Source organism: Podarcis cretensis (assembly GCF_951804945.1).
Source record: "Podarcis cretensis genome assembly, chromosome: 2".
Classification (NCBI taxonomy): domain Eukaryota; kingdom Metazoa; phylum Chordata; class Lepidosauria; order Squamata; family Lacertidae; genus Podarcis; species Podarcis cretensis.
In genome coordinates this window covers 83,105,890-83,132,810 of record NC_137171.1, presented here as the reverse complement: position 1 = coordinate 83,132,810, position 26,921 = coordinate 83,105,890, and the positions used below count along the sequence as shown (strand labels likewise).

At 43.5% G+C, this 26,921-nt stretch overlaps 1 protein-coding gene across 2 annotated transcripts in view; it reads right to left on the bottom strand.

The window, feature by feature from the left end:
- Nucleotides 1–16,088: 16,088 nt before the first annotated feature.
- Nucleotides 16,089–26,921, bottom strand: part of CACNA2D3 (calcium voltage-gated channel auxiliary subunit alpha2delta 3) — a 494,630-nt gene continuing 483,797 nt past the window's right edge. For both annotated transcript variants that reach the window (XM_079964982.1, XM_079964983.1), the window contains 3 exons: nt 17,949–18,061; nt 17,107–17,189; nt 16,089–16,532 (listed from right to left, as the gene is read on the bottom strand). In XM_079964982.1, coding sequence (XP_079821108.1) covers nt 16,440–16,532; nt 17,107–17,189; nt 17,949–18,061 — 289 coding nt within the window. In that variant the 3' untranslated portion in view covers nt 16,089–16,439. The remainder of the gene's footprint in view (nt 16,533–17,106; nt 17,190–17,948; nt 18,062–26,921) is intronic.

The window sequence follows — 26,921 nt, the reverse complement described above, 5'->3', positions numbered from 1 at the left end:
GGTGCTAATGTGGCCACAGTTCTCCTGCCTTGGCTCACTGCCGCTCTGTGGTCCAGCTGAGGGCTAGGAAGGAGAAGGTAATGGTCATCTCCCATTTTAAGAACTCTGCAGAAGCTGCTGCATCCTCTCTAGAAATCCCTGTGATTAGCTCCTAAAGCAGCTGCATTGAAAGCAACTCCCCTCAGTAAGGGAGCAAGGTAGTGTGAAATTCAGAATTAAACAGAGTTGTGATTCATTTAAAGGGAATACAGCCTCCTATTATGCGATTTGTATAGGAAAGAAATGTTTAGATTTGACCCAGCATTTAGCATCTTTAACACTTTGGCCAGAATCCAGGGGAGAATTAGGCATGCTTAAATACATTGATTTCAATGAGCTTCAGCATGCCTAACTCTTTGCTGGATTCTGGCCATTGACTTAAAAGCCTTCTTGAAATATCGTCTTTCACCCAAAATTTTTTTCATTTTGCATTTCGGGTAAATAGACCTGAACATAATACAGAACGAAATGAAAATATTTTGGATTCCCGGCAAACCAGGGCATTTTCTGGTTTCCTGATAGCCGTAATATTTTATCGTTTTGGCTGCTTTTATCCCCTGCTATAAATTTAGAGTGGATACTTATCAGTTCTATTATCTCCATCATCCCAACCACTAAAAAGTTACAAATGTAAGGGAGGAAGTATGAGAGCTTTTATGCGTTTATTTTCATTGGGGGAAACCGCTTGTTGGTATTCATATGTTTGAGAGAGGTAACACTGTGGTCTGAGAAGAAATGAGGGGTGGAGTAGCCTACACAGAAATGAAATGAATATTTAAAAAAAAATAATTCTTTTTTCAGTCATGAAATCATCATAAGGGAAATTGTCTGATGAAATGCATACAGTCTATCAGAAATAGCAAATAATAGGTGGCGAATGATAAGCTCCCCAGCAACACAGTTAAAATATTGGGCTTTCAATAAGAATGATCTTCTGGTCCAGCCTAAAATGGACATTCTTATCCTAGAGTTATCACTATCCCAGAGTAATTAATCAACTTCCTCTTCCTCTTGAAACTTGCACAGTTCAGGTAGAGAGCTTTTTCTGTATTGCTTCTGAGTTTCTTGATGATGAATATTACAAATATTTCCATTCTCATCCTCCAAAAGACTTGGTTGTGCTTGTTTTAAAAATACGTTCATCTACTTAATTGTTTTTTTGACCAGGGGATATTGCAAACTAAAAGTTGCATGAATTGATCCTCATTTTCTTAAGATTCAGAAGAGCGATAGGCATGCAAGAAAGTTTCATGAGCTTAATATTTTTAAAAAAGCTTAGCACACTTAATTAATTGTACTTTTTTTAGGTCACTTAATCATAAAAGAATCAAAGGGTTAAACAAAAAGAAATATAAGTACATAAAGCACCCAATGAGTTCCTACAGTGCTCGTGAGCAGATTATCAGGGATACACGTCCGAAGCCATCATTCTTGATGTAGAACATCACCATCACTGCTTCAAATTAGAACCAGGAAGGATGAGGGTAAATATGAAACACAATTGCTTTAGAATAAAGGGGCTACTCTGTAGTTTCTTGACCCTTCCATTTATTGCCAATATTTTATTTGCCTTGCAGTATGTTGTTTTGTTTTGTTTGGAAAGCCTGTAATTAATAACATGGTTCATTAGCTACAGGGAAGTTAATGCAGTAATTCAGTAGTAGTTCACATGACTGTGGGAGGTAACTCATTCCACATGTTCAAGCATTGTATTTCCAAAATATTATTCTAATAGTTCTAAGACGATATTTATAGGCATTCACAGGAAGGGGGTAAACCAATTTGGCCTCCTTCAAAGTAGCATGAACAGGGATGGCCCCATACACTTCCCTGCTTGAAGCAGAATAGGAACACACTACTGGGGTGGCTTCAACTGAGGCATTCTGGGGAACATGTGATGTTTCTAGCAGCAAACCTATTACAAGAGGAGGGGTAAGGCACTGCTGCTTGTTCCAGAATGTCCCCAGCCCTGAATATTTTTATACTTTCTCCTGCCTCCCTGGAAGAAATTGAGGAAATTCTTCCCCACTTTCCTGGACTTCATGTTACCTCGTGTAAGTCAGGTGGCATAGTCTATGGATGCTTAGGAGATATCCGTTTCGAATGAAGGATCTGCGAATGTTTAGAAAACGTTGGCAACAATCCAGGTGAAAGGAGGGGGCAGATAGCAACAACAAAAAAGAGATTGGTACATAGCTGTCAACCTTCCCTTTTTTTTACAGGAAATTCCCTTATTCCAGCGCCGTTTCCCGCTGCTTCGCACTGCTATCCTGGATTGTTAGATATCCCATAGGCTGTCCCAGGGACAGGTGAGGCGCTGATGCCTTATTTTCGAGGCTGCTGATCCCTTATTTTCAAATCTGAAAGTTGACAGCTATGGATTGGTAGAACAAATATAAATACATGTGAGCTGGCTGAAGATGAATCTCAAAGCGGGGGGGAGAGGCTTTTTCTTAGGATCTGTGGCTACAGCCCCTATTGTGCTATTTGTGCTGTGTTTGGATATGTTAGAGGTGTGCACTGGCAAAGTATTTGCCTGACATCAGTGTCAGCAGTACTGAGAAGCAACTTGATCTGCTTTGGATCTGCTATATGTGTTCCTGATTTGATTTATTAATGAAATGATGGAGGGTATGGTAGGATGTCCCTATTTTCATTGGATTAATTTTGGAGGGTATGGAATAGGACATCGCCAGGGCTTTTAATCAGCAGGAACTCACCAGTACTTAGTTCCAACACCTCTCAGGTAGGCACCATTGCCATTTTAAGAGAAAGAAGGATCTGTTCATGGTGAGTTCCAGTACCTCTTTTTCTAGAGAAATGTTGAAGGGTATGTTATTATTGCCAAACTTTGTACAGAATGCTATGCCTCTGCAATTTACCACAGCATGTGCAGGTCACTTGTGCACAGCACGTTATTGACGTATTGAAAAAATGCTGTGGAAGGAAGGAAGGAAGGAAGGAAGGAAGGAAGGAAGGAAGGTCCTGATGTGACTCGTGCATAGTTGGGTCAAGATACTTTTTTGTGGATCTGATGCGAGTACTAGGATTACTCTGTTTCGGGACTTTCTGCTGAGTGGGGTCCTACCAGTGGGCTACCTGCATATGGCAACTGGTACCCGCCAGAGTGAAACATGCATGCCTCCGCTGGTGGCAGCTGGTTGGAGGCAGCTCACCTGGCAGAGTCAAGTGGAGGGATGCCTCCATTGAATCCAGCCCAGCCACAATCTGGCATAAAGGTAGCTTGGATCACACTGCCCAGTCTCAAAATGTTCATAATTAAAATTGGAATTCAAAGTGAGTACAGAGAACAATGAAGAATGGAGCAGGGACATAACATAATGTCCCACATATAAACTGAGTACCATATGCCAAAAAAGTATTATTTTTTGTCCTTTCATAATTGATATCCCATACAATGCCTATTTTTACTTTACTTTGTCTTTTTATACTATTATTTTGTTTTAGAAAGATGGTGAATTTTAAATTATAACAGTCCCATTTATTTTCCCACTGACAAGGTACACATAACATTTCAATCACCCTTATGTGCCGCATGATAAGATTGTATCAGCATAATTGTTCCAGCATAGCTGTCAGGATACACACACACACAAACACACACACACACACAAGCAAGCTTCCCAGATAACAGAATTACATTAAAAGCACAGCTCTTCATTCATAAGATTCTTTATACCAAATCAAAACAAACAACAAACAAAACCCCAGCAACTTGACCCTGAAGGAAAACACAAGGAAACAAACATTTACAAAGCCAGGAACTTATCTCTTCATATCATCAATTAGGCTGCCATCCAGCAAAGCTCTTAGGCCTCAATCCTGTGCACGCTTTCCTGGATGCAAGTCCCATGAAACGCAGTGAAACTTACAAGTGAGTAAAGATGCATGGGCTTGCACACCTCTCCTCTTTACCCTTGGGCCCTTGCTACTGGTGGGAGTCCCACCCTCAGGATTTAAGATGCACCAGGTAACTAGTTTCAACTAGTTTCTAGGGGTAGGAGAATGCAAGCTGGGGACTGCAGGAGGAGAGGGTGCTTTTGCAGTCAGGTCCTCCTTATGCTTCCCATAAGCATCGCTCATCCCGGACACTGAGGTCCAGCTCCGAGGGCCTTCTGTTGGTTCCCTCACTGCAAGAAGTGAGTTACAGGGAACCAGGCAAAGGGCCTTCTCGGTAGTGGCGCCCAGCCTGTGGAACGCCCTCCCATCAGATGTCAAGGAGCTAAACAACTATCTGACTTTTAGAAGACATCTGAAGGCAGCCCTGTTTAGGGAAGCTTTTAATGTTGGATGCTTTATTGTGTTTTTAATATTGTGTTGGGAGCTGCCCAGAGTGGCTGGGGAGGCCCAGCCAGATGGGCAGGGTATAAGTAATAAATGTTGTTGTTGTTTAGTCGTTTAGTCATGTCTGACTCTTCGTGACCCCATGGACCAGAGCACGCCAGGCACTTCTGTCTTCCACTGCTTCCCACAGTTTGGTCAAACTCATGCTGGTAGCTTCAAGAACACTGTCCAACCATCTCATCCTCTGTCGTCCCCTTCTTCTTGTGCCCTCAATCTTTCCCAACATCAGGGTCTTCCAGGGAGTCTTCTCTTCTCATGAGGTGGCCAAAGTATTGGAGCCTCAGATTCACGATCTGTCCTTCCAGTGAGCACTCAGGGCTGATTTCCTTAAGAATGGATAGGTTTGATCTTCTTGCAACCATGGGACTCTCAAGAGTCTCCTCCAGCACCATAATTCAAAAGCATCAATTCTTCGGTGATCAGCCTTCTCTATGGTCCAGCTCTCACTTCCATACATCACTACTGGGAAAACCATAGCTTTAACTATACGGACCTTGTTGGCAAGGTGATGTCTCTACTTTTTAAGATGCTGTCTAGGTTTGTCATTGAAGTATTATTATTATTTATTTAAGTAATTAAAAACAATAACAACAACAACAACAACAACAATAATCTGGTTGGCTACTGTGAGAGCAGGATGCTGGGCTGGATGGGCCACTGTCCTGTTTCAGCAGGCTCTTCTTATGTTCATCCAAGGAGTTCAAGTTGGCACACATGATTCTCCTCCTCCCTGTTTTTAAACTCACAACAACCCTGTGAGGTAGGCAGAGAGACAAGGCCACCCAGTGAGCTTCATGACTGAGTGAGGATTTGAACTCTGGTCTCCCAAGTTCTAGACCAGCACTCTAACCAGTACACCACACTCACTCTCCACACTTTAGCCCCTCATGCCCTGTTCTTTGATTCATTAAACTTCTTCATGCTCTAGGAAGGAATATGTGAAAAGCAGCCATCAGTTTGCCCTGTGGGAAATCAGCTCTCACTACTCAGCTGTGATTGCCTGTTAGTATAAATCTCTAATGACAGTCCAACTCCACCCATCTTTTGATGGGAGCATCCTTAGAAACTGGAAGCTTAATGGCTTCCGTTTGCTTACAAAAGTGAACATGTATAAACGTTTTGCAAACCTTTCATGATGATTTAATCTGGACCTCCTACACAGTTTGTGGAAGGGGGAGGGGAAGCTTTTAAAAACTCATTTAAAGTCTATCCTACCTACCCACAAAGAAGATAGATAATGTAATACTAATAATAGTAATAATCCAAAAAGCCGTTAAAAAGCCTCCATATGTAGGGATGGGAAACAATGAAGTAGGGAGTGCCTGTTAAAAGTACAGTTATCCGTTTGGGTAGCTGCAAAAGTATTACAGGAGCTAAAAAAGGAATGCCTTCAGGGCTGTGATTTCATCACCCTCGTGCCTGTTGAAATCACATGTGCGTAAGTGGTACCACTTTAGACTTTTGCATTGGGGGGCTTCCTTTTTAATCTAACTTTCTTATGCAGACATAGTTCCCATCCCAATAGGACAGTCTTCTCCAACCTGGTGCCCTCTAGAAACCTTTGGACTACAACTCCCACGAGTTCTAACCATTGGCCATGCTGGCTGGGGCTGATGGGAGTTGAAGTCCAGCATCATCTAGCAGACACCATGTTAGACAACCCCCCCCTTTTTTTCCTGTTGTTGTGTTCTGCATTCCCAGGAACCAGCAAGATCAGGTTTATCAAGCACTTGATTTGCCCTTATATGTAACTGGTAGGCAGGCAGTTTGGTGGCTTGCTAATAGTGTAGGTCTCCTTTAAAATGGTTGGGTTCTCTCTCTCTCTCTCTCTCTCTCTGTGTGTGTGTGTGTGTGTGTGTGTGTATACACACTTCAGATCTAAAAATATTGATGGCTTCTTACATGTTTTTCACAGTATTACTCCACCCACCCATTACTAAAAAAAAAAAATCACCAACTCATCATTTCCCCTGCTTTCCAGAAAAAACGGTTATTGGTTAATGCCTCAGCTGCTGATAAACTCTGCCCTAACGTAATGAGACCATCTAAGCCCAGTAATGCATAGAATTCACTGAGCCTGGAAACTGAAGCACGATAAACCCGCACCATATAATTTTCTAGTCCTAAACCGTGATTGAAATAGAACTGGTCAGACAATTGTCCAATGCAGTTCGAGCAACGGTTTCAAGCTTTTTTAAAAAAATAAATAAAAAAATACAGTTTTTGGCAATTAAATTTTCCATAGATGTTGTGCTTGTTTAGTTTGTCTCTTCTGGCAAAGTAAGTTGTTATTAGTATATGCTTTAAAATGTGTTGAGAGATTAGAGAGGAGTCAGCACAAGTATAGTAACAGTGTGTGACTTTCTGCTTCTGACACAAAATAGCCTACCTTTGGCAAGCTCAAGTAGGGAAGCGGACTAAAATTACTATTATATGCTCTTCATATTAATTTGTTGAAGGCATCTTGGGGCTCGCATTTTTCTATATGCGGTACATTTGCACAGCTAATTTCTACAAAGCCCTACTGGATTTGAAAATGTGGCTCTAAACATAGAAACAAGTTCTTTCCACATCAGCAATGATTTTATTAGCTAGTTAAAACACTAGATTATTGGTTTGTTTTTTGCAGTGCTTTTTTCTGGGGGGGGGGGACGCAGGGGGAAGCATACCTTTAACCATTGAGAATCTAAGTTTGGCCTCATTGAGGGGCAGTATTTCAATATGAGTAGGAAAATGAGAGTACCCCTAAACATTTTTTTAAAGAAAAAAAAGGACTGGTTTTATGAATTTTGAGTTTTTATATACAGTATATAGTATTTTTATGTTGTGAACTGCCCTGAGAAGAGCAGGGCAGGAGCTACAGCTTTGTGCTTGTTTCATTTGTACATGAGCTTTGGTTGGTTTCTTTCTCTCCTCCCCCCCCCCCCCGTCCCAACCCTGTCATGATCTTTCTAAGGATTCTCAGGAATCTCAGGAAACCAACTACCACATTTATTTGCATCTTGCTGGTGGGACACACTGAGAGGAGAAATCCCTCCTTGGATGCCATCTTCCAAACTCTAGATGAGGAATGGCTATGTATGTTGTTTTCATCCTTTTAAATGTGCTTCAGTCTGATCTGAGCAGCTGTCCAAGTGAGATTTATTCTTCTGCTTGTCCACTGATGTTCCCATCTATGCTAATCAGTCTTTCTTTGTATATCTTGATCATTATCTCCCTTGGGCTTAATTTGAAATCTATTTTCTGGCTTTCATGGTTTTGTTCCTCCATTTACTCTCATAGATCATTTGAGTGACTTAGCAACGAGGCTAATAAATCTGATTTATTTTGTTTTCTTTTTATTATTTTCTTTTCGGTCCTAACCCAATTATCCTGAAATGGGCCCAACTCTCCTCAAATCACATGATGGTTCATGATGGTTCACTTCTCCATATAAAAATGAAATAAATTTCTACATATCGAAAATAATTTTTTTAAAATTCCTCTATATGAGAAAGCAGCATGTCACCCTGCCCTGAGGCCATGTCATCAATGATATGATATTGTGAGATGGGAGAGTAGAACGTCAGACCATTTCATAGTAAGGTTTGGATTGATGGTATCAAGTTCTGCCTATAAGGTGGGGGATAGATGATCTGCCGCTGGAGACTTAACAGAATCTAAAGGATTTCTGAATGTTCTGTGGGATTTTCCAGTTAGTACATCTGATGCTCCTGTTGGCATTTTTGGTTGAAACACGTTGGGCACATTGAATAAAAAAAGAACTTGTCTGTCTATTTGTCTGTCAGTTAGTTTTTATTATTATTTGCATTGGCATTTGCGAGATTCATTTCTCTTTTTTGTACATCATCCCTGGATGATTCCTGTCATTCAATTGTTGTTCAGTTGCAGCAAATGAACAACAGGAAGCAACCTGGCAGTCTTGAGCACCTTCCTTGAAGGAGAGGCCACCATCTCCTAAGGCAGTCAGCTTCACTGCCAAGACTGCCTCCTAATGTTTGTTTCCTGGCCGTTTCCACCCATTGATGTTTCAGAGCAGGTTTCTGTCTCACTGCAAGTAAGACAGAAATGGCTGCAGGCTTAACATGGATCTTTTGCTTAATATTATCATAAATTTCTTATTATAAAAAACAGCACATGTGAAAGAGAAACTGAAAGAGAGAACTTGAGAAGGCCACCCAGCCCCTTCCACTCCTCTGGTTGCTCCCAGATGCATTAACCCCTCAGTGGCTCTTACTCTCTCTCAGTACACTGGGTATTCATTTATTTATTCCAACCACTGGTTCTAGTCCTGTCCTCCGAGCAAAAGGGAACAGCATTATTCTTTGGCTGTGTCAACACTCATTGGTCAGAAAGCTGCCAAGTCAAAAGCTTTTTTAGCATCAATTGACCAAGAATGCTGTGATATTTACATGACAAAATTAACATGATAAAGAATTCTGAGTTGTATCCATGTTAGTATTATGTAGAGTAGACCCATTGAAAATAATGGAGAGGACTAATTTGGACATACTATTTTTTAATGGGTCTACTCTGACGATAACTTAGTGGGATACAACCCATTGTCCTAAAAATACAGAATGAAGTTCTCACAGAAGGTAAAAATCAGACCAAGATTGTGTGAACTGGATTATGAAAAATAAACTAAGCTTGTGAAACTTTCATTATATCTTGATTAAATTTAATGTCAACTTGTTTTTCAAGTTTGTTTTTATCTGTATTTTCTAACGTGTGTGTGTATGTGTATACAGCTCCTCTAAAGGGGCCTAAAACGCCTTAGTATGGTTTCATTACTGATGATGTTAAACCAACAGTAGCTCATCATCATTGACCATTAGCCATGCTGGCTGGGACTAGAGCTGTAGTCCAGCAACATCTGGAGGGGACCATGTTGTTTATTTCGGAGTTTAATCTACCTTAATAATCAGAGCGCCTTCTTGAAAACTGTAGAGAAAATTATTATTTGAAGCTGTTATCAAGCATGTCCTTGGAGTTTCATTAAACCTAGACTCTAGAGGAATGATAAGAGCAACAGACTCTCCCAGGATATTAGGAACTCTTTTGACTCTCTTTCCATTATAGAAAGAATGTTCTTCTGACTATCCAGCCCACATTTTGTAAGCAGAGAAAACCTTTGCTGATGTCTATAGGAAGATGCTCTACATTAAAAGATTTTTTTTTAAAAAAAAAAAGCAAGAGGAGGAGCCTATAAGCTTTAAGATGAAAACTGATCCAGAAGATTGAAAGTGATTTATAGTGACATCTAAGAGGCTTGTGTGAAAAATGTTGCCCGTGGTATGCTTTAAGTTATTGCACCCAAGTGCATCTGCAGTGACTGGGGTTGAGAGGTGTAATTAGAACCAGAAAGTAAGATGATTTTCTGCTTACCATTAACAAAAAATGACTAAGTGTGGAATCCTACTCTCCACCATCCATTTCCAGGACTAAATATATTCCCCCTAGAATAACAAAACTGATCTCTTCATTTCTAAGGGCAGTAAACCTTGCAGAAAAAATGCTGGACAAAAGGAAAAATATTCAGGTCACTATTTCTGAGTTCTGGTGTCAGTTATCTATAAGAAAAGTTATTCACTGTAACCAAAGAGAGAGAAAACAAAACAAAAAAGGGAGATAATTGTGCAATTCTGGCTGAATATACCTATGTACAGTCTAGCATCTACTAGAATCCAATTTAGGAATGCCCAATGGGCTCCTACTTTGAACAGTAGATCCTCTTGCTATATATACGACCAAAGCTGGGATGAAACATTTTGAGAATGTCTCCTTCAGTCCTACACAATGCCACAACTTTTCAGGAATTTTACATCCAGGATGTAAAACTATTCACAAGTGAGTGGATGATTTGGTCCTGATGGGGAATTCTCACTGAGACAACTGGCTTGCAAAATCAAAGATTTGGAAGACCCAAGAGGTAATCTAGTGCAACTTGTGCTAAGTTCAGGAATCCTGCAGATTGGTGGACTTCATTTACATTTCCAGACTGTTGCTATTGGGTGGGTTTCAATTGCTAACCAAAAAATATGCACATCACATAATTATAGTGGCTTGGTTCTCTTGCGCAGCAAACTTGCTTCAACAGAAACCTATGGCCTTTTTGCTGTAACAAACGTTATGAGAAAATGCACTGGGATAACTATTTGATACAGTCTTGTATAACTCCCCCCCCCCAACAAATCAGAACAAGCAGCTAGTGATGTATAACTTCCACACAAACTTTGTGCCAACAAACTGGGATAAATGCTCAAAAATCAGGTCATCTGGAAGCAACCTTAGTAAGGTAATCCTCATGTTCTTATGAGGATCCCAGTGAGAACTGTATCACATCACTTGCTAACTCCAACAAAAAACAAACAAACCCTGCCCTCCTAGAGAATTTTTAATCCTTGGAATAATTTACCAGATCAAGGTTTCTGTACAGTTTACTTTAGAATGCAGAACATGGAAATGTGACAGCACTGCAGGAACACAAATGATCTCATCTAATCGCAGTACTGCTACTATTTACATCCTTGTATAAATACTTCCACACTAGCATCATAGACTAGGTCCTTCCAAAGCTCAGCCAGAGTCTCTGTCTTGCAGCTTCCAATTCCTACTACTGAACTCAGCATGGGTTTGCAATCCTGTTGTCAATTTTCCTACATTGTTGAAGAAAAGTGCTTGCTGGACCTCCAGTAGTCAACGCAGTGGCCGTTTAAACAAAAGCAGCACCAGTGTCCTCCGATTATGAGAATCATGCAGATACCATGGGGCTGGAGTGTCTCCTGCTTGCTCTGATTCATCAAGGTAGGACCAGGGAGTGAGAGGAATATAACAGCACTGCAGGAAAGGAGCCATCCTATGATATACCCCAGTTGTGAGCATAGTAAAGGTAAAGGGACCTCTGACCGTTAGGTCCAGTCACAGACGATTCTGGCGTTGCGGTGCTCATCTCGCTTTACTGGCCGAGGGAGCCGGTGTACAGCTTCTGGGTCATGTGGCCAGCGTGACTAAGCCGCTTCTGGCGAACGAGAGCAGTGCACGTTTACCTTCCCGCCGGAGCGGTACCTATTTATCTACTTGCACTTTGACGTGCTTTCGAACTGCGAGGTTGGCAGGAGCATAGTAGAGGGGGACAAAGTTCCATATATTATTAGTAAACTCAGCTGCCTTCCTTCTTTTAGTTACAGCTGTTGTACCCAGGCTTCTTTACAGACAAGAACATAAGAATATGGAACCTTGTAAGGAGAGCCTGCTACATCAGGCCAGTAACCTAGGATCCTCTTTTCACGGCGGCCAACCAGATTCCCATGGGAAACCTGCAAGCAAGTAGCATGCTATTTTATTATACAAATACACGAGGCTATTTCCCCCCATTTTCAAAATCATGTTGATAGATAATACAATTAAAATGATGACTACAAAATAAAAGCTTCGCATGGGGGGGGGGGATGTTTGTGGATAAGGCCACACACTTTTGCCAGCATTTGTGGAGGAGCTTTGCTGGAGACGCCTACAGTATCAAAGATTGCTTGTGGGAGGATATTTCCATAAATCTGGCATGCCTGCCACGAGCAACTGTTACCAAAGGAGAAAAAGGAACCCACCTAATATTTCTAAGAAGTCCGCATGCTCCTTGGCCTCCCTACTGGGTTGCAAGGTCTTCTGCCACCATATAACATATCAAGCACGCGACATGAGGGTAGTAGTGGTTTCTCTCTGTGTGTGTGTTGATCTTTTTCCTTCTGGAGGCTATTAATGTTTCCTCAGGGTATCCTGTCTATACTAATCTTAAATCTGCCAGATCCTTACGAAGAAAGGGGGTGCTGTATTCGGAAAAGAGTGAATGGGACAAATTTCTAACTTCACAGCTAAGAATTATCAGCCCTTCCCCTCTCCAGCGAAATGCAGTCTTGGAAATTCATGCTTTGTTCTAATATGAAACAGAATTGCCTAAAGGCCTCAAAGGCTGAGCTGGAAGTAAGGTGCATGAACTGTAGATCATTTACATCCTTCATAAGGCTATTTAAGATCATTGTTTACTGTTAGGGAGACCATAAGTGATTAGTGCTAAATATGTTCAGCATAAGCCTTTCCTTTCAAAGACAGACAGACACAAAGATGTAATAACTGCCATATGTAAAAAAAGAATTAAATTAAGATTTTTTTTTTTAAAAAAAGATTCAATGGTGGGGGGGGGGAACCAGACGAGCAATGCTGTTTTCATTTCCCACAAATTCAACACTCTCATAAGATATTGTGACTATTCTGCTATAATAGGCTTTAACAGAGGAGTGAAGGGGGGGCGCTGTCTGCTGGCTTTTATATATGCAATCTCCATAACCCTTTGACTGAACCAAAATTATGTAGGCTGAAGATCTTTGGGTTGGAAGCAGTATATGTAGAAAAGCATTCTCAGATCTATGAGGAACACAAATCTGTTACCCATTCTTCCAAAACACGGAATTATTGTGCGTTCCTAAAATGTTTTAGTTTTAAGCCTTGAAAAGTGTCATGAACTGGCAGGACAACTGGGAGGTGGAAGAGGATTCCAGCAAGGGGTGTAGGCAGGACTGGGACACACCAAGGCAAGCAGGGGATGGGAAAAGAAGTACTCACAGGGTGACAGAGGATGGCAAGAGGATGAGGGTCAGTGCACAGGAACCAGAGCAGCAGGATCCATCACCAGAGCCACAAGCCCCCACCGTCTTCACAAAGACGACAGGCTCTGAGGCATACGGAGCAGGAGGGACCTTCTAGGAGGCTGAGGCAAGCAGAGGCCCACAGCCCAGCTCCCTAGCTGGCCAGGTGGGGCTCGCTAGCTCTTGGAGGAAGTGTGTGATTCCTCAGCTGGTGTATGCTTGGGACAGGTGAGGGTCACATGTCTCATGAAGCCCAGATGCTGCAATCAGCAGGCAAATTATAAAAGGGAGGTGCTGTTTCTGCTCAACTGCCTATGTTGATGAACTGCAGCTTAGATGCTCCAGGGTCTCTGTGGGACTTTTTGGACATATGTAGTTTGACCCTGGACTGGGGACTTGACATTCTGATTTGCTGCCAGGTAGGCCAGGGCTTCAGGACCAAATGGCGCTGAACAACAGCAGTGATTGTTCCTTAAATACAGAATATTACAGAATAGTAGAAAAGGCAGCTTAATGAAGGGATAATAGAGGAGCAACACTCTCGCCCCACAAAATACTCTTTTCCATCCTTGCTTAGCTAAGCCTAGCTGGCTCTATTCTCTTCCTTTAGTCTTCCATATATTTGCTCTGGTCTGTGTTGCATTGCACTTCTCCTGAAATCCAGTTTGTCTGGGATATTTTCTAAAATTATTTTAGAAATTGAATTTCTGTACTACCCTTCATGCAAGGATCACGGGGTGGTTTACAATATAAGAACTCAAAAATACATAACATATTAACAAACAAAAACAATACCCCCTCCCCAGTTCAAAAGGCCATAGGTGGTTTAATGAGCCAAAGGCCTCGGAGAAGAATGTTTTTGCTTGGCACCTAAATATATATAATGAAGGTGCCAGGTGAGTCTCTTTGGGAAAAGGAGGAGCTGCTGCTTAAGTATTTGCTCTTGCTCTCTCACACACATTATTGTGGGGAATGCTCTTTGCCTTTTTGGCTGGAACACAAGTGTATTGTGTTTTTAATACTTTTGATATGTTTTGAATTTTTTTATTTGCATTGTTTCTATTTGCATCTGTGTTTATTCTTTGTAATCTGCCTTTTTGGCCAACAGCGAGAGAGTATGGGAGTTGCAGTACAGCAGTGTCTGACGGGCACCATGTTGACTATCCCTCATATAGGCCATATGTGCTCAGGGCCCTTTTTGTTCAACTTGTGAATTGTGTGAGCAAATAAAATAAGAGACAGAAGAAGTTAAATGGTTGCTATCCTAAAAGTAAGTTCATATCAAACCGCAGTGCTTTTTTCTGGGGGGACGCAGGGGTACACATACCCCTAAGCATTTTGTGAATCTAAGTTTGGACTCACTGAGGGCCAGTATTTCAATGTGAGAAGGAAAATGAGAGTACCCATAAACATTTTTTTAAATAGAAAAAGCACTGTCAAACCCTATAATATACTGTATGCAGACCTATAAAATACGTTTGTTTCACTTAGATGCAGTGTGTGGTTATAGTTCTATTTCCCAATCCATCCTTGATGCTGAACCTTTTTTTGCAGTAAATAAATAAATACGTATGTTGTATTTCTGCAGTTGGCAAAGATAATCCAAAGATGTTTCTGCTAGAAACTAGAAAAAGCCAAATATAACAAGGGTGAATGGGGGTGGGGGACATGTTGTGTTACTCCCTTGAGCAAAGATAAGTTTTGTGGCATGTTAAAGCCTTAATAAATGCCGTCCATACTCCTATGTATACTTGCTTGGGAAAGCAAATCTCATTTGAAGTCAGTGGGGCTTACGTCTGAGTAAGTATGCACAGGAACAAGCTGCATAACAAAGAATCATGAGCAAAGGCACAAAGAGTTCCTTTAGGAGAGATATAAGCAAAACAACTACAAATGCTCGGTCTTCCACCTTGATCTCCAAACCAGAAGGGGGTAAAAATGCCCACGGCCTGCAGGATTTCAGTTCTGAGGGGGAAATGGTCCTTTATAGTTGCTTACACAATGAAACAGTTACTGCTTCCTTTGAATCAATCTGCCTCAGGCAGCCACCTGTTCAGGACACATTGGCAGAACTGAAAGAAGGCCATGGATTGAGAGTTCTAAGTGACACAGATGCAAAAAAAAAGAGAAAAAGAAAAGAGAGACAGAAGACAGCACAGCTGTAAACTCGAGGGCTGGCAGGAGTCTCTAAAGACTTCTTTGCAGCACAAGCAGATGCATCTAGCACACTTTATTAGATTTTGGGTCTGGCCTTAAGCCTCATTTACTTGTGCCGGATTGTAACAGCCCTAGTTTTTGCTATTCAGATATGAGGAATAACTGTGAATAAATACAAAAATCTTGCGGTTGAATGTGATTCCCTAACCATGTTTTGTTAAGCACATGTCAAGAGAAATGACTGAATCACACATATAGATTTAAGCAATGATAGTCTTGTGACATTTCTAAATAATATGGTTTCCAGCAGGGCTTAATTTAAATGAAGAACTCTGATCAGATAGCTCTACCCGTGAGAGTTTGCATCATTTATCATAAATTGCAAACAGTTTTATCTACAACACATCAGCGAAGACACAGTGTTGATGAAAATGACAAGAAAATGACAGTGTGGCATATTACATTTAATCAAAGTGGCAGGAAGGCTGATCATTCCCCCAATACCTGTATTCTAAAGCTCAATATTTTTACATTTGCTGCTGTACTGTGTCAAAATCAGACACACTGTCAAATTAAAAATGGGCAAACATTCACTAGTCTGATTTAGAATTAAGAAAAAAAGAAATCAGCATTAACTCTCTCTCTCTCTCTCTCTCTCTGTGTGTGTGTGTGTGTGTGTGTGTGTATAAAGGTTAGTCTGTTTCCCCCAATTAGTTCTGAATCAGGCTGAAAGGAGTCTTCACACATTCAGGGTTACCAGTAAGCTTATAGGTTCACTGTGTCTCCCTGTTTTCACCCGTGTAAAATGTTTTGGAGGCGTAAAATGCATTCTTTTGCACAGGGGCTTGCTTCATGGCTAGGTTAAATCAAACACCTGCTAGGAAATTGTGATTTTAATATACTTTATTTAAAAAGTACACAGTTTTAAACCGTTTTCCATGGAACAAAGCAGAAAATAATGACCATCTGTTTCTATCTACTGAAGTCCTGTTCTTGATGAATTGTGACTATTGTATGGCAAATCCATCTTTGCATGATGCACCAAAAAAAGATAAATCTCTCTCTCTCTCTTTTTTTTTTTACATAATTTGGAGAGTTTATATCATCCCACCATTTAAAATCATGAAATGCTGATGTTTTGACTATAGTTTCATGTCTTCTAAGTTGCACCTTTTCTCAGTTCACAGTTTATCCATGTATTGTTTAGCATGCCAAGTGATTGCTTCTCAGTCAGTGTCACCTTGAGAAAATGGCCAGAAGCAGAGGAAGCACAAGAAGAGCAGGCCTAGCACTCAGGCCTAAAACACCACCACATTCTCTGGCATTCTCCTGAAAAACAAACCCACAATAAGTGAAGCGGGAGAAAAGCAGAGTGTTACAATCGTTCAAGCCAATATTTACCAACACACACATTTTAATAACACATTATTAACGTTCTAAGCTAAGTGGAATGTGACCCTTACAGCTTTCCTTAACCCTTTCTTAATGCTGGAAACCATGAGTGTAGATCTGTCCACAGGCAAAGACAGGAAGCACACGGTCCCCTCTTTGCTCACCAAATGACTGATTTGGTAACAGGGAGGAAGCAATGTGAATAACCACCAAGGCATTAGGCTCTGCACACCCCAGCACACACACTCTTTTCTTTTTGGACCCCTGCCACCAAAATCATTGGATGGGGTGAGAAAAATTTGCTTGGGGAGCCAGATCAGGCCCCTAAATGGGGGCTTAGCCACCCCTGTTTAAGAAAGAAATGTGGGAAAGTCCTTCTTGTGTATACCGAGTCTGCGATAATGATGAAGCACCCTAGTAGAAAACAAAGGCAGTGGAAGATGCAGAAAAGGAACAAATACACGCTCATTCATTCTTAACACACCTTTTCAGTGTAAACTAAAACACATACCTCAGGATGAAATCCATGGCAAGACTCTGGACGTCTTCTAATCTTGTGGGATTTTAAGCGTTCACATTTTAGGGATTCATTATGTTCTCAGAAGTTAAGGATATGCCTTAAAAATCAGGATTTATCAAGCTCAAAGAAACTCCCAAACCCCTCTAGTCCAATGCCTGTCACAAAAACAGGAGCATCTACCTGCAGTACCACCTCCCCACAGGTGCCAACTCCCTGGGGCCCTGGCACCCACATATTTCAGTCCCAGGGCCATGCATGTTGCATGGCACCCACGGCCCCGGGTACCCACAGTCTTGGGGCCAAGCTGGCACTCCTATTTGGTGCAGAGGTGTGTCCTGAAATCCACAAAACAAAAACCAGATAAAGTTAAACCAATTGGAATATTAGATTTGCCACCCTTCCCAGTACCCTACCATTAAAATAGATTATCTATCAAATGAAACCTCATCACTTCTGCTACATAGAAAATATAAAATAAATTCATCAAATAAAGGTACTGTATAGTTTTATAATCTCTCTCATTTACTTTTTTTTTGCATTCTGGACTTGCTTGTCTTACCAAGAGCATCACTGAGGCAAGTGCTGACCAAGAGCACTGGCCACAGCCCCAAGCTTGCCACTGCTGCAGAGAGACTATGGCTGTGGCAAACCTGCTATTGTTGAATTCACAAGTGCTCAAGATTTGGCTTTCTTGGTGATGGAATTGCATTTGCGTGGGGGCAGGGAGGTTATATGCAATCAGTTAGCAAACCAATTTACTTTGAACACTTTACTAAAAAGTTCATATTTGCATTGCTTGTCTGAGGTCGTGCCTGCGTCAAGTAAAAGGATATACCTTATTTCTATTGGTTCCATGGTAATTGGCAAAACAGACTCGCAGTCACATTCATTACTTACTACTACCATGAAGAGATTGCTGTTTTGAATTTGCTGGATAACGAAGGACCTGTGAAAATAGAGTCAATTCAAATATCAGCCAAAGAATCACAGAGGAAACAATCCTGCATATGTATGTTTACTCAGAAGTAAGCCCTACTGTGTTAAAAAACGCTTACTACCCATTGTGTGTACAGTGGTACCTCGGGTTAAGTACTTAATTCGTTCCAGAGGTCCATTCTTAACCTGAAACTGTTCTTAACCTGAAGCACCACTTTAGCTAATGGGGCCTCCCACTGCTGCTGCGCGATTTCTGTTCTCATCCTGAGGTAAAGTTCTTAACCTGAGGTACTATTTCTGGGTTAGCGGAGTCTGTAACCTGAAGCGTATGTAACCTGAGGTGCCACTGTACACAGAATTCCAGCCTTGATTTCTAAGGTTCCAATAAAGATTAAGGCTTTCTTCACTACTGGAAGCTCAGTGGCAGAGCATCTGCTTTGCCTGCAAAAGGTCACAGGTTCAATCCCTGGCATCTCCAGGTAAATTGCCCCCTGTCTGCAACTCTGGACAGCCATTGCCAGTCAGTGTAAATAATACTGAGGTACATGGAATGTGTCACTTATGACCATTATTAACAGAAGATAGCAGAAAGTATATTTTTTTAAAAAGTCAGATCAGAGGAATCTTTATTTGCAGCAGCCACTAGCCATGGCAATAAAATAAAATAAAATGTACTGAAGATAGAGGTAAAAACTTAACTATACAAAATACATTTTGGAGGTTTACATGAATAATCAAATAACAGATCTTATTCTAATTGCCTCTGCTAAAATTGTTGCAGTTTTTGCTGTCACCTGATTATCTTGATCTGCTAGAAGAAAGGACACAGTGGCAATGGTTGAGTGACCCGACATGGGCAGTATAAAGAGTACAGCCGATGGTAATGGCGCCTGCCCTGTGGAACGCCCTCCCATCAGAAGTCAAGGAAATAAACAACTATCTGACTTTAAGAAGACATCTGAAGGCAGCCCTGTTTAGGGAAGTTTTTAATGTTTGATGTTCTATTGTGCTTTTAATTCTGTGGGGAGCCACCCAGAGTGGCTGGGGAAACACAGCCAGATGGGCAGGGTGTGTGTGTGTGTGTGTGTGTAATATTCAATCCTGCATATGTGAAAGCACATCTGTATTCTGGAATTGTTAAATTTTGCAAATATTGCAAATAGGGCGCCAATGTGTCAAAATGGAAAATAATCATATCATGGACAAAATTTCCTAATCGTGGCCAAATTATTCTGTCACTCAATATCATATAGGCACGGTCAAATTAAATTATTTGTTTTACTGAAGCAAAGTGTTAATAACTGTTGTGATAAACCAGACCCAAGGTGAGCGCCTGTCCAAATCTGAGCCCCATATACTAACACTGCTAGGGGTTTAGCTTTAAACACTTCAAGTGCTGAGGGTATGTGCTTGCCACCTTTTGTACGAAAAAAGCTGTCAAAATTTTGGCTATTTGAGATGCTTTTTCCTTTGCATATTTCTGATGTGCTCCCCATGACCCTAATGACTGAAAAATAAGGCTGAGGTATTTAAAGACTTGTTTTATCAACTGATTATCCATATACCATCTATGGGCCCTATAGTTTCTTGAAAATACCATGACTTTAGTTTTCTTGTATTTCACAGCCAGCTGTTCTCTTTGGGAGTATCCTGAGAATGCCTTCATCAATCTTTTTAGGCCCACGTTTGTTTGAGATAGAAGTACTGCATCACCTGTGTATAATAATGTAGAGATGGCTTTTGTGGCCAATTTAGGGGTGTAATACTTCGGAGATGTTAAACTCTGGATGGTATCATTTATATATAAATTAAACAGTGCGGGAGCTAGGATACAACCTTGTTTAACTCCCTTTGTGGCTGGTACGGATCCTGTGAGTTGCCCATTTGTAGAGCAATGCACTTTCAGCACAGTGTTTTTATATAGACATTTAATCAAGAACAATAATCTTTTATCTATACTTGAAGAGTTGAATTTATCGCACAGTCTTACTCGAGAGATTGAATCTAATGCACTTACATTTTAAAAATGTAAGTCAACAAAGTATTTTAAATTAATCCATAGATAACAGTATGTAGGGGGGGGAGAGAAATTAAGCATTGAAAGAACTGCTCATGCATGATGTAGAAATACCAGGAGCTTAGAAATTACATCTGATTTCAAAAGGCTCCTATAAAAGTCTATCCTTGCCCTGTCAAGAGAGGCGCATCCCAGTGTTCTCCTATCTCCCCGCAGTGGTAACTGTGGTCAACCTCTATGCTAATCTTTACATCAGTTCAGTATAACATGCTGTGACATGTATTGCCACCAAATCCAGAATAGATGTTTTCAGTTTGGTGGTCTGGCAGGGAATGTCTGAAGTTAAGTGAGGACTTGACCATGTGTAGATGTGGACAAAAGCATATTTCCACTCAGACGTCTCTACTTAAAATACATATTGTCTTACTAAGAAAATGATCTGCTTTTTCCAAAAATCACAGATGATGGGGGGGAGGGGGCAGACGTGAAAGGGAGGACGGCGTCTTTGAACCAATTCTGGGAATGAAACAACTGGGAAGTCTGCAATTAAAGTATCGTCAACAGAAAGATGAAATGCTGCTTGGTATTCTTCTAACCTACGGAACCGCCATTAAAGTTACACTTACTCCTATCTGTAGTATGAGAGCTTTGTGATGATAAACACAATGTGCATTTTACAGTATCTCTCTCACACAAAGGGTTTGAACTTTCTACAGAAACCTCCAAGCAGCTGGACCATGTAGGGAGGCTGACATCACTGCAGCGGAGCATCTGTGGCTTTGTGTGTGGGAGAGAAGAGGCCAATAAAAAGGAAAAAGGAGGAAAATTCTTTCACAGAAAATAGCAGCTACATTTTTATGTACGGTGCTATTTCAGAAAGTTATAAATATATCGGGTCTCGAGGGGAATAAAATGCAATTCTCGTTTATCCATTTCAAGAACTGAAACAACCCAAATCCTACATGTTGCACAATATTATATAGGGATTGTATGTGTAAAATTAGCTTAGGAGAAGCCTGAAAGGAGATACTCTGTAGTGTTGACACAATTGCTGTTTGCCTTGAATCGCTCATGGGATTCTTTTAAAAAGAGGGCTTGGTGTGGGGAGGGCTGCCATGTTGAGGTCTGACTACAGTACGGAATTGTGCAGACTGCCCCACGCATGGACATGCTGCCAGAGGACATTCAAAGCATGGGAGGAAATGTAACATGACAGACACTGGTGGGCTGAAACACAGTCTCACATCGTGCATGCTGAAGATGTACTGTAGTAGCTTTCGTGCTAGAAAACATTAAAGCCTTCCCTAGAGCTTCACCTACCTCACGGAGCCAGCATAAAAAAGAACCAGGCTTTAAGGTGGCAGTTAAGTGTGCATTAGATGGATTTCTGGCAATTGTAGCAAGGAACCCACTTTCAGCAAGTTCTTGGTTTTCAAAGAGAGCTCACAAATATTTGAATCGGCACCTATGTGTGCAAGTTTTAACTGCAGGCGAAAACAACACAAAAACCAGCAGGAAGACGGGGCACCTTGCTACTAAACATCTTGCCAGATCATGTATTTCCCCAGCCAGATACCCAACAGCCAAAGAATTAATGGCTTCTTCCCTATTTGGAACAATACAGCATTTAATGCAAAGACCCACATGAACGCCTCCCCCCTCCCTAATCCACCAAGAACTGATTGAGGTAACACATTCATGTACTGACTCCTCGCATTCACAGCAAGTTTCAATTCAGCTGGCAACACACTATGAAGAAGAAACCATCCCAGAGAGAGCCAAAGAAACCAGTCCAGCTTCAAGGTACATTTAGAAACAGATAATAAGCATTATCATCACAAAAACATCTCACCTCTTCCGACCTCTCGTATGTTTCACTAAAATAAATCTTCCCATACTGCTATTCAAGCTTCAAACATTATACCTCTGGAGATCAGGTAACCTTCATTGGCTCCAGCTGACCCCAGTTAGCACTCCATGGACTAGAATGGATCGGATTTCTAGAACTGGGCTGGCAGGTCATTAGCATCCGAGCTGAACCATTTTCAAGTCCTTTCAGGGCTACCCCATCCTACTATGACAAAGCTCTCTGTGTACAATAAATAGACCACACACAGACCACGTGCTGTCTGTAGAAACTGCAGATAAAACTTTTTGGATTTCCTCAAGTCGCTCTTATCACAAAGTTTTCATGTGTGCATAATTTAACAAAGTATTGGCTGCTTCCCCATTCCCAGAGCCTAATCTCGACACAAAGCTGCAATGGTGAATTTGTATAAACGCCCAGGCAGTTCCACACTGGGTCATAAGCAAAGGATTAGGTTGTCACTGTCAGATGAGGATGAAAGACGTGGCTGGAGTAGTGCTCTGTCTGTAATCTCTGATGTGCAATTCATCAGAGGAATTTATGCTGCCTTTCTGCTCGGTAGAACAGCAGGTCACATTATTCACAAATATGCAGTGGGTTTCCCATTCAGTAGATTGACTTCAAACAGTTATGATGCCTGGGAAAAAATTACTGAGATATGCCACATGGTATGCTTTCTGATGCAATTCAGGCAAGCTCTCAAATGCATGTTTTTACTATAAAGGGTGAAACCCACGGACTGGAACTGGGAGTTCTAGCTTCTGGACATGACTGGAATCCTCAATGACAACACTCATGGCAACCAAGGCTGGGTCCTTAAAAGAGTCCAGAGCCATGTGAAATGAAATAGTTTTTTCTAGTGTGGCTTTCTGCATCGCTGCACCATTGCGGTGGAATTGTAGTAGTAGCAGCTAGTTGGTTATTACCCAAATGTCTCCAAGTGACTTACAACACACACATCATTAATGCAAGCTCTGAAGCCTGCCAGATGGAATGATCCTCTCTTCTCCTCCCCTCGGCACTGCTGTGGGGGTTATTCTAACACCCCTAGTCAATTTTGGGAGTGTGGGGAGGGTGCAGGGGGAAGAGAGGGGGGAAAGCCCCATTGCTTGTGCTGACAGGACACATTAAGTGAATCTCACCCATTATGCCATAAAAACCAAAGTGAAACAACTCCTACAACAGCCATAGCGAGCTTAGCAGCACACTAATAACAAAACAACATCGCCTTTGTCTATCAAAAGTCTGGGTGGGGAGGAGCTGGCACCAAAACAAAGGCACTGAATGGGCCAGGCAGACCTTGCAGGGGAAAGCATTCCACATAACATGAGCCGCCACTAAAAAGGCCCTTGTCACTGTTAAGTTGTGGGTTGACATAGCAGACGACACAGCAATTTCTCCAAGTAGCTCTTTATTTTGTAAGCTGGAATAGAACTGACTGCAAACAGCTCAGCCGGCCTGCTTTTATAGGCAGCCGGCTGTCAACATTGTAGCAACAACAGCCCAGAGTTCCCGCCTAAAATAACTGACGTGGACCTGAGTGAAAACTATCTACAGACCTGAGTGAAAACTATATACAGTATCCCCCTGCTGGCCCAGGGTGAAACTTCACTACATAACACCCCTCCCCACCGAGATAAGGCGTTAGTTACAATCGAAATGGTTTCCTTATATACAGCACTACGCGTAATGGTTCAATTAGGCACAAAAGCATATCGGTTACATTTCCCATACTTAGACCAACAGTGATACATGTCCAACAACATAGTCCTTTAAATAAGTTGGGCGCTTGGGAACTCTGCCAGACCGCCGGGGACTGGTAGCCAAGTCCGGAGGGCCACACAGTTCTTACTGAGGCTGTGGTGCGACCCTAGGCGGCGTTGGAACCAACTCCCCTGGATCCGCTGCTGTGGGTGGAGCCTCCGCAAGTGGAGTGGTCTGAGTCTGTGGTAAGTCTGGCAGACCCTCTGAAGCAGCTTGGTTCGGCTCCACGCTGGCAGTTTGCGAGGGAGGTGTAGGTGGGGCCTCGCCATCTGTACGTGTCTCTTCTGGAGCCGCAAGCGCAGTTGGAGGCACCTCGGTAGTGTCCAAGTCCCCAACCCTGCGCCTAAGCTGGTCTATGTGCCGTCGCCACAAGCGTCCGTCTTCGAGTGCCACCTGGTACGAGCGAGGTCCAGTGACTCCCACTACTGTGGCTGGCACCCAAGGAATGTCCCCCACATAGTTCCGGGCAAAGACCTGGTTTCCTGGGACAAATGACCGTGGCGCGTTGGCACAGCTGGGGGTTCAGCCACGGCAAAGTCCGGGTGTAGCCGGTCGAGCGGTGACCTGAGGCGGCGGCCCATAAGCAGTTCAGCAGGACTCCTCCCTGTGGCCGCATGAGGGGTGATGTGTTGCACGAACAAGTATTCGGCGACCCGCTCATGCCAGTCTCCCCGGTCCAGGCGCGCCAGTGCCTCTTTTGCCGAGCGCACCATTCTTTCCGCTTGCCCGTTGCTGGATGGATGAAAGGGTGCCGTTAGGGCATGGCGGATGCCCAGTCCCAAAAGATACCGCTCAAACGTGCCTGACGTGAACTGCGGTCCGTTGTCAGAGACAAGGACATCAGGACACCTATGCGTTGCAAACAGGCCTCGCAGCACCCGGATGACAGCTTCGGTAGTGGTGGAGGGCATCAGGGCGACCTCCAGCCATTTGGAATAGGCGTCCACCACTACCATAAAGGTCCGGCCGTGAAAGGGGCCAGCCAGATCGATGTGCACCCTCGACCAGGGTGTCTTTCGCGTCTCCCAGGTGTGTCCCTTAGCTGCCGGTGGTGCAGGCCTCGACTCTTGGCACGCTTGACAGGCGGACACCCAGGCAGTGATGGCATCGTCCATATTAGGCCACCAGACGTAACACCGAGCCAACGCCTTCATTTTGACAATTCCCGGGTGGCCAACATGCAGAGCCTTCAGGACGCGCTGACGGAGTCCCTGGGGAATCACGACGCGGTCTCCCCACAGCAGACAGCCGCGATGAGCTGAGAGTTCATGTTGTCTGGTTGCGAAGGGCTGGAACTCCGATGCAAAAGGCCCTTGTGGCCACCCCCTCCACACCCAGTTGAGCACCCGGCTGATGGTGCGATCCTGGGCAGACGCGGAGGCCACAGTGGCAGCCGATACAGGCGCTGCCGGAAGATCCTCAATCAGAAGGAGCGATGAAGCTGGAGCCGGGTCTTCCACAAATGCTGGAAGAGGGCAACGGCTGAGGGCGTCGGCATGGCCCATCGATTTCCCCGGGCGATGGATGAGCCGGTAGTGGTAGGCAGCCAGGAAAACAGTCCATCGCAGCATGCGTGGCGAGAGGACCGGTGGAGTTGGACGATCACCGGCGAGGAGGCCCAGGAGTGGCTTGTGGTCAGTGATGAGGTCAAAAGTCCTGCCATAGAGGTATTCATGGAACCTCTTCACTCCAGCCACAAGTGCCAGTGCCTCCTTGTCGAGCTGGCTGTAATTCCGTTCCGTCGGAGATAGCGTCCTGGAAAAGTAGGTGAGCGGTGCTTCTCTTCCGTCTGGAAAACGGTGACTAAGGACAGCACCGATGCCAAAAGGTGAGGCGTCGCAGGCAATGACCAGCGGCCTGGATTCACTGTACTGTACCAGCACACTGTCTGATGAAAGGAGAGCCTTGACCGCTTTGAAGGCCGCCGTCTCCCGATGACCCCAGGCCCAAGGCGTCTTAGTGCTAAGGAGTCGGTGAAGAGGCTCAGCCACTGTGGCTTTGTGGGGCAGGAACATGTTATAAAAGTTCAGCAGCCCCAGGAACGCCTGCAACTCCGTCTTGTTCTTTGGGGTGGGGGCCTGCTGGATAGCGTGGATCTTGGATGTGGTCGGGTGAAGGCCGGAGGCATCGATCAGATAGCCCAGGAACTCTACCTGTGGAACGGCGATCTGGCACTTCTCCCTCTTTACCTTGAGCCCGGCCTCTTGGAACCTGGTCAGCACGGCACGGAGGCGCTCGAACAGCTGCTGGTGTGAGTCTGCAGACACCAAGACGTCATCAAAATATGGTACCACGCCCGGAAACCCTTGCAGGAGACGCTCCATAAGGCTTTGGAAGATGCCAGGAGCCACACTCACCCCAAACTGCAACCGGCGGCAACGGAATGCCCCCCGGTGGGTGACGATCGTCTGGGCTTCAGCAGTGGCATCATCGACTGGCAGTTGTTGATAGGCTTGGGCAAGGTCCAGCTTAGCGAAGACCTTACCCTCACCCAGGGAATGCAGCAGGTGTTGGACAACAGGAACCAGATAAGCGTGCTGCTGAAGTGCCTTGTTGATCGTGCACTTGTAGTCAGCGCAGATTCTCACCGACCCATCTGGCTTGACAGGCGTGACGATGGGGGTTTCCCACTTGGCATGGTCAACCGGCTCCAAAACTCCTTGGGTGATCAGTTTGTCCAGTTGTTCGTCCACCTTAGCCTTGAGAGCAAAGGGAACCCAGCGTGGCTTTAGCTTGATGGGGGCGACTTGTGGATCAAGGCTAAAGGAGATGGGCGTACCTGTATATTGCCCCAAGGTGCCATCAAAAACCTCGGCAAAGTCTTTGACCAGACCCTCAGTCTCTGCGTTAGAGATGCAGTTGATGCCGGTGACTTCCAGGCCGAGGGCATCAAACCAGTCTAGCCCTAGGAGGCTTGGCCGCTGACCTTCGACCACCACCAACCGGAGCAGGCCCGGAAAATCCTTGAAGGCGATCCGGAACCGGCCAACGCCTACCACGGGAATGTCGTTTCCCTGGTAGTCTCTCAGGTGTACGCGGTGAGAGTCGAGTTGCCTTTTGGACACTCTGGGTACCAGTCTTTTGATGGTGCTCCATGACACGATGGACAGGGCAGACCCGGTGTCGATTTCCATGTCACATGGAGCTCCTTCAATGAGCACCGTGACGTTCAGCTTGCGTCGCGTAGGCGAGTCGGTTTGGCCAATCGTGGTTCCAGACGGG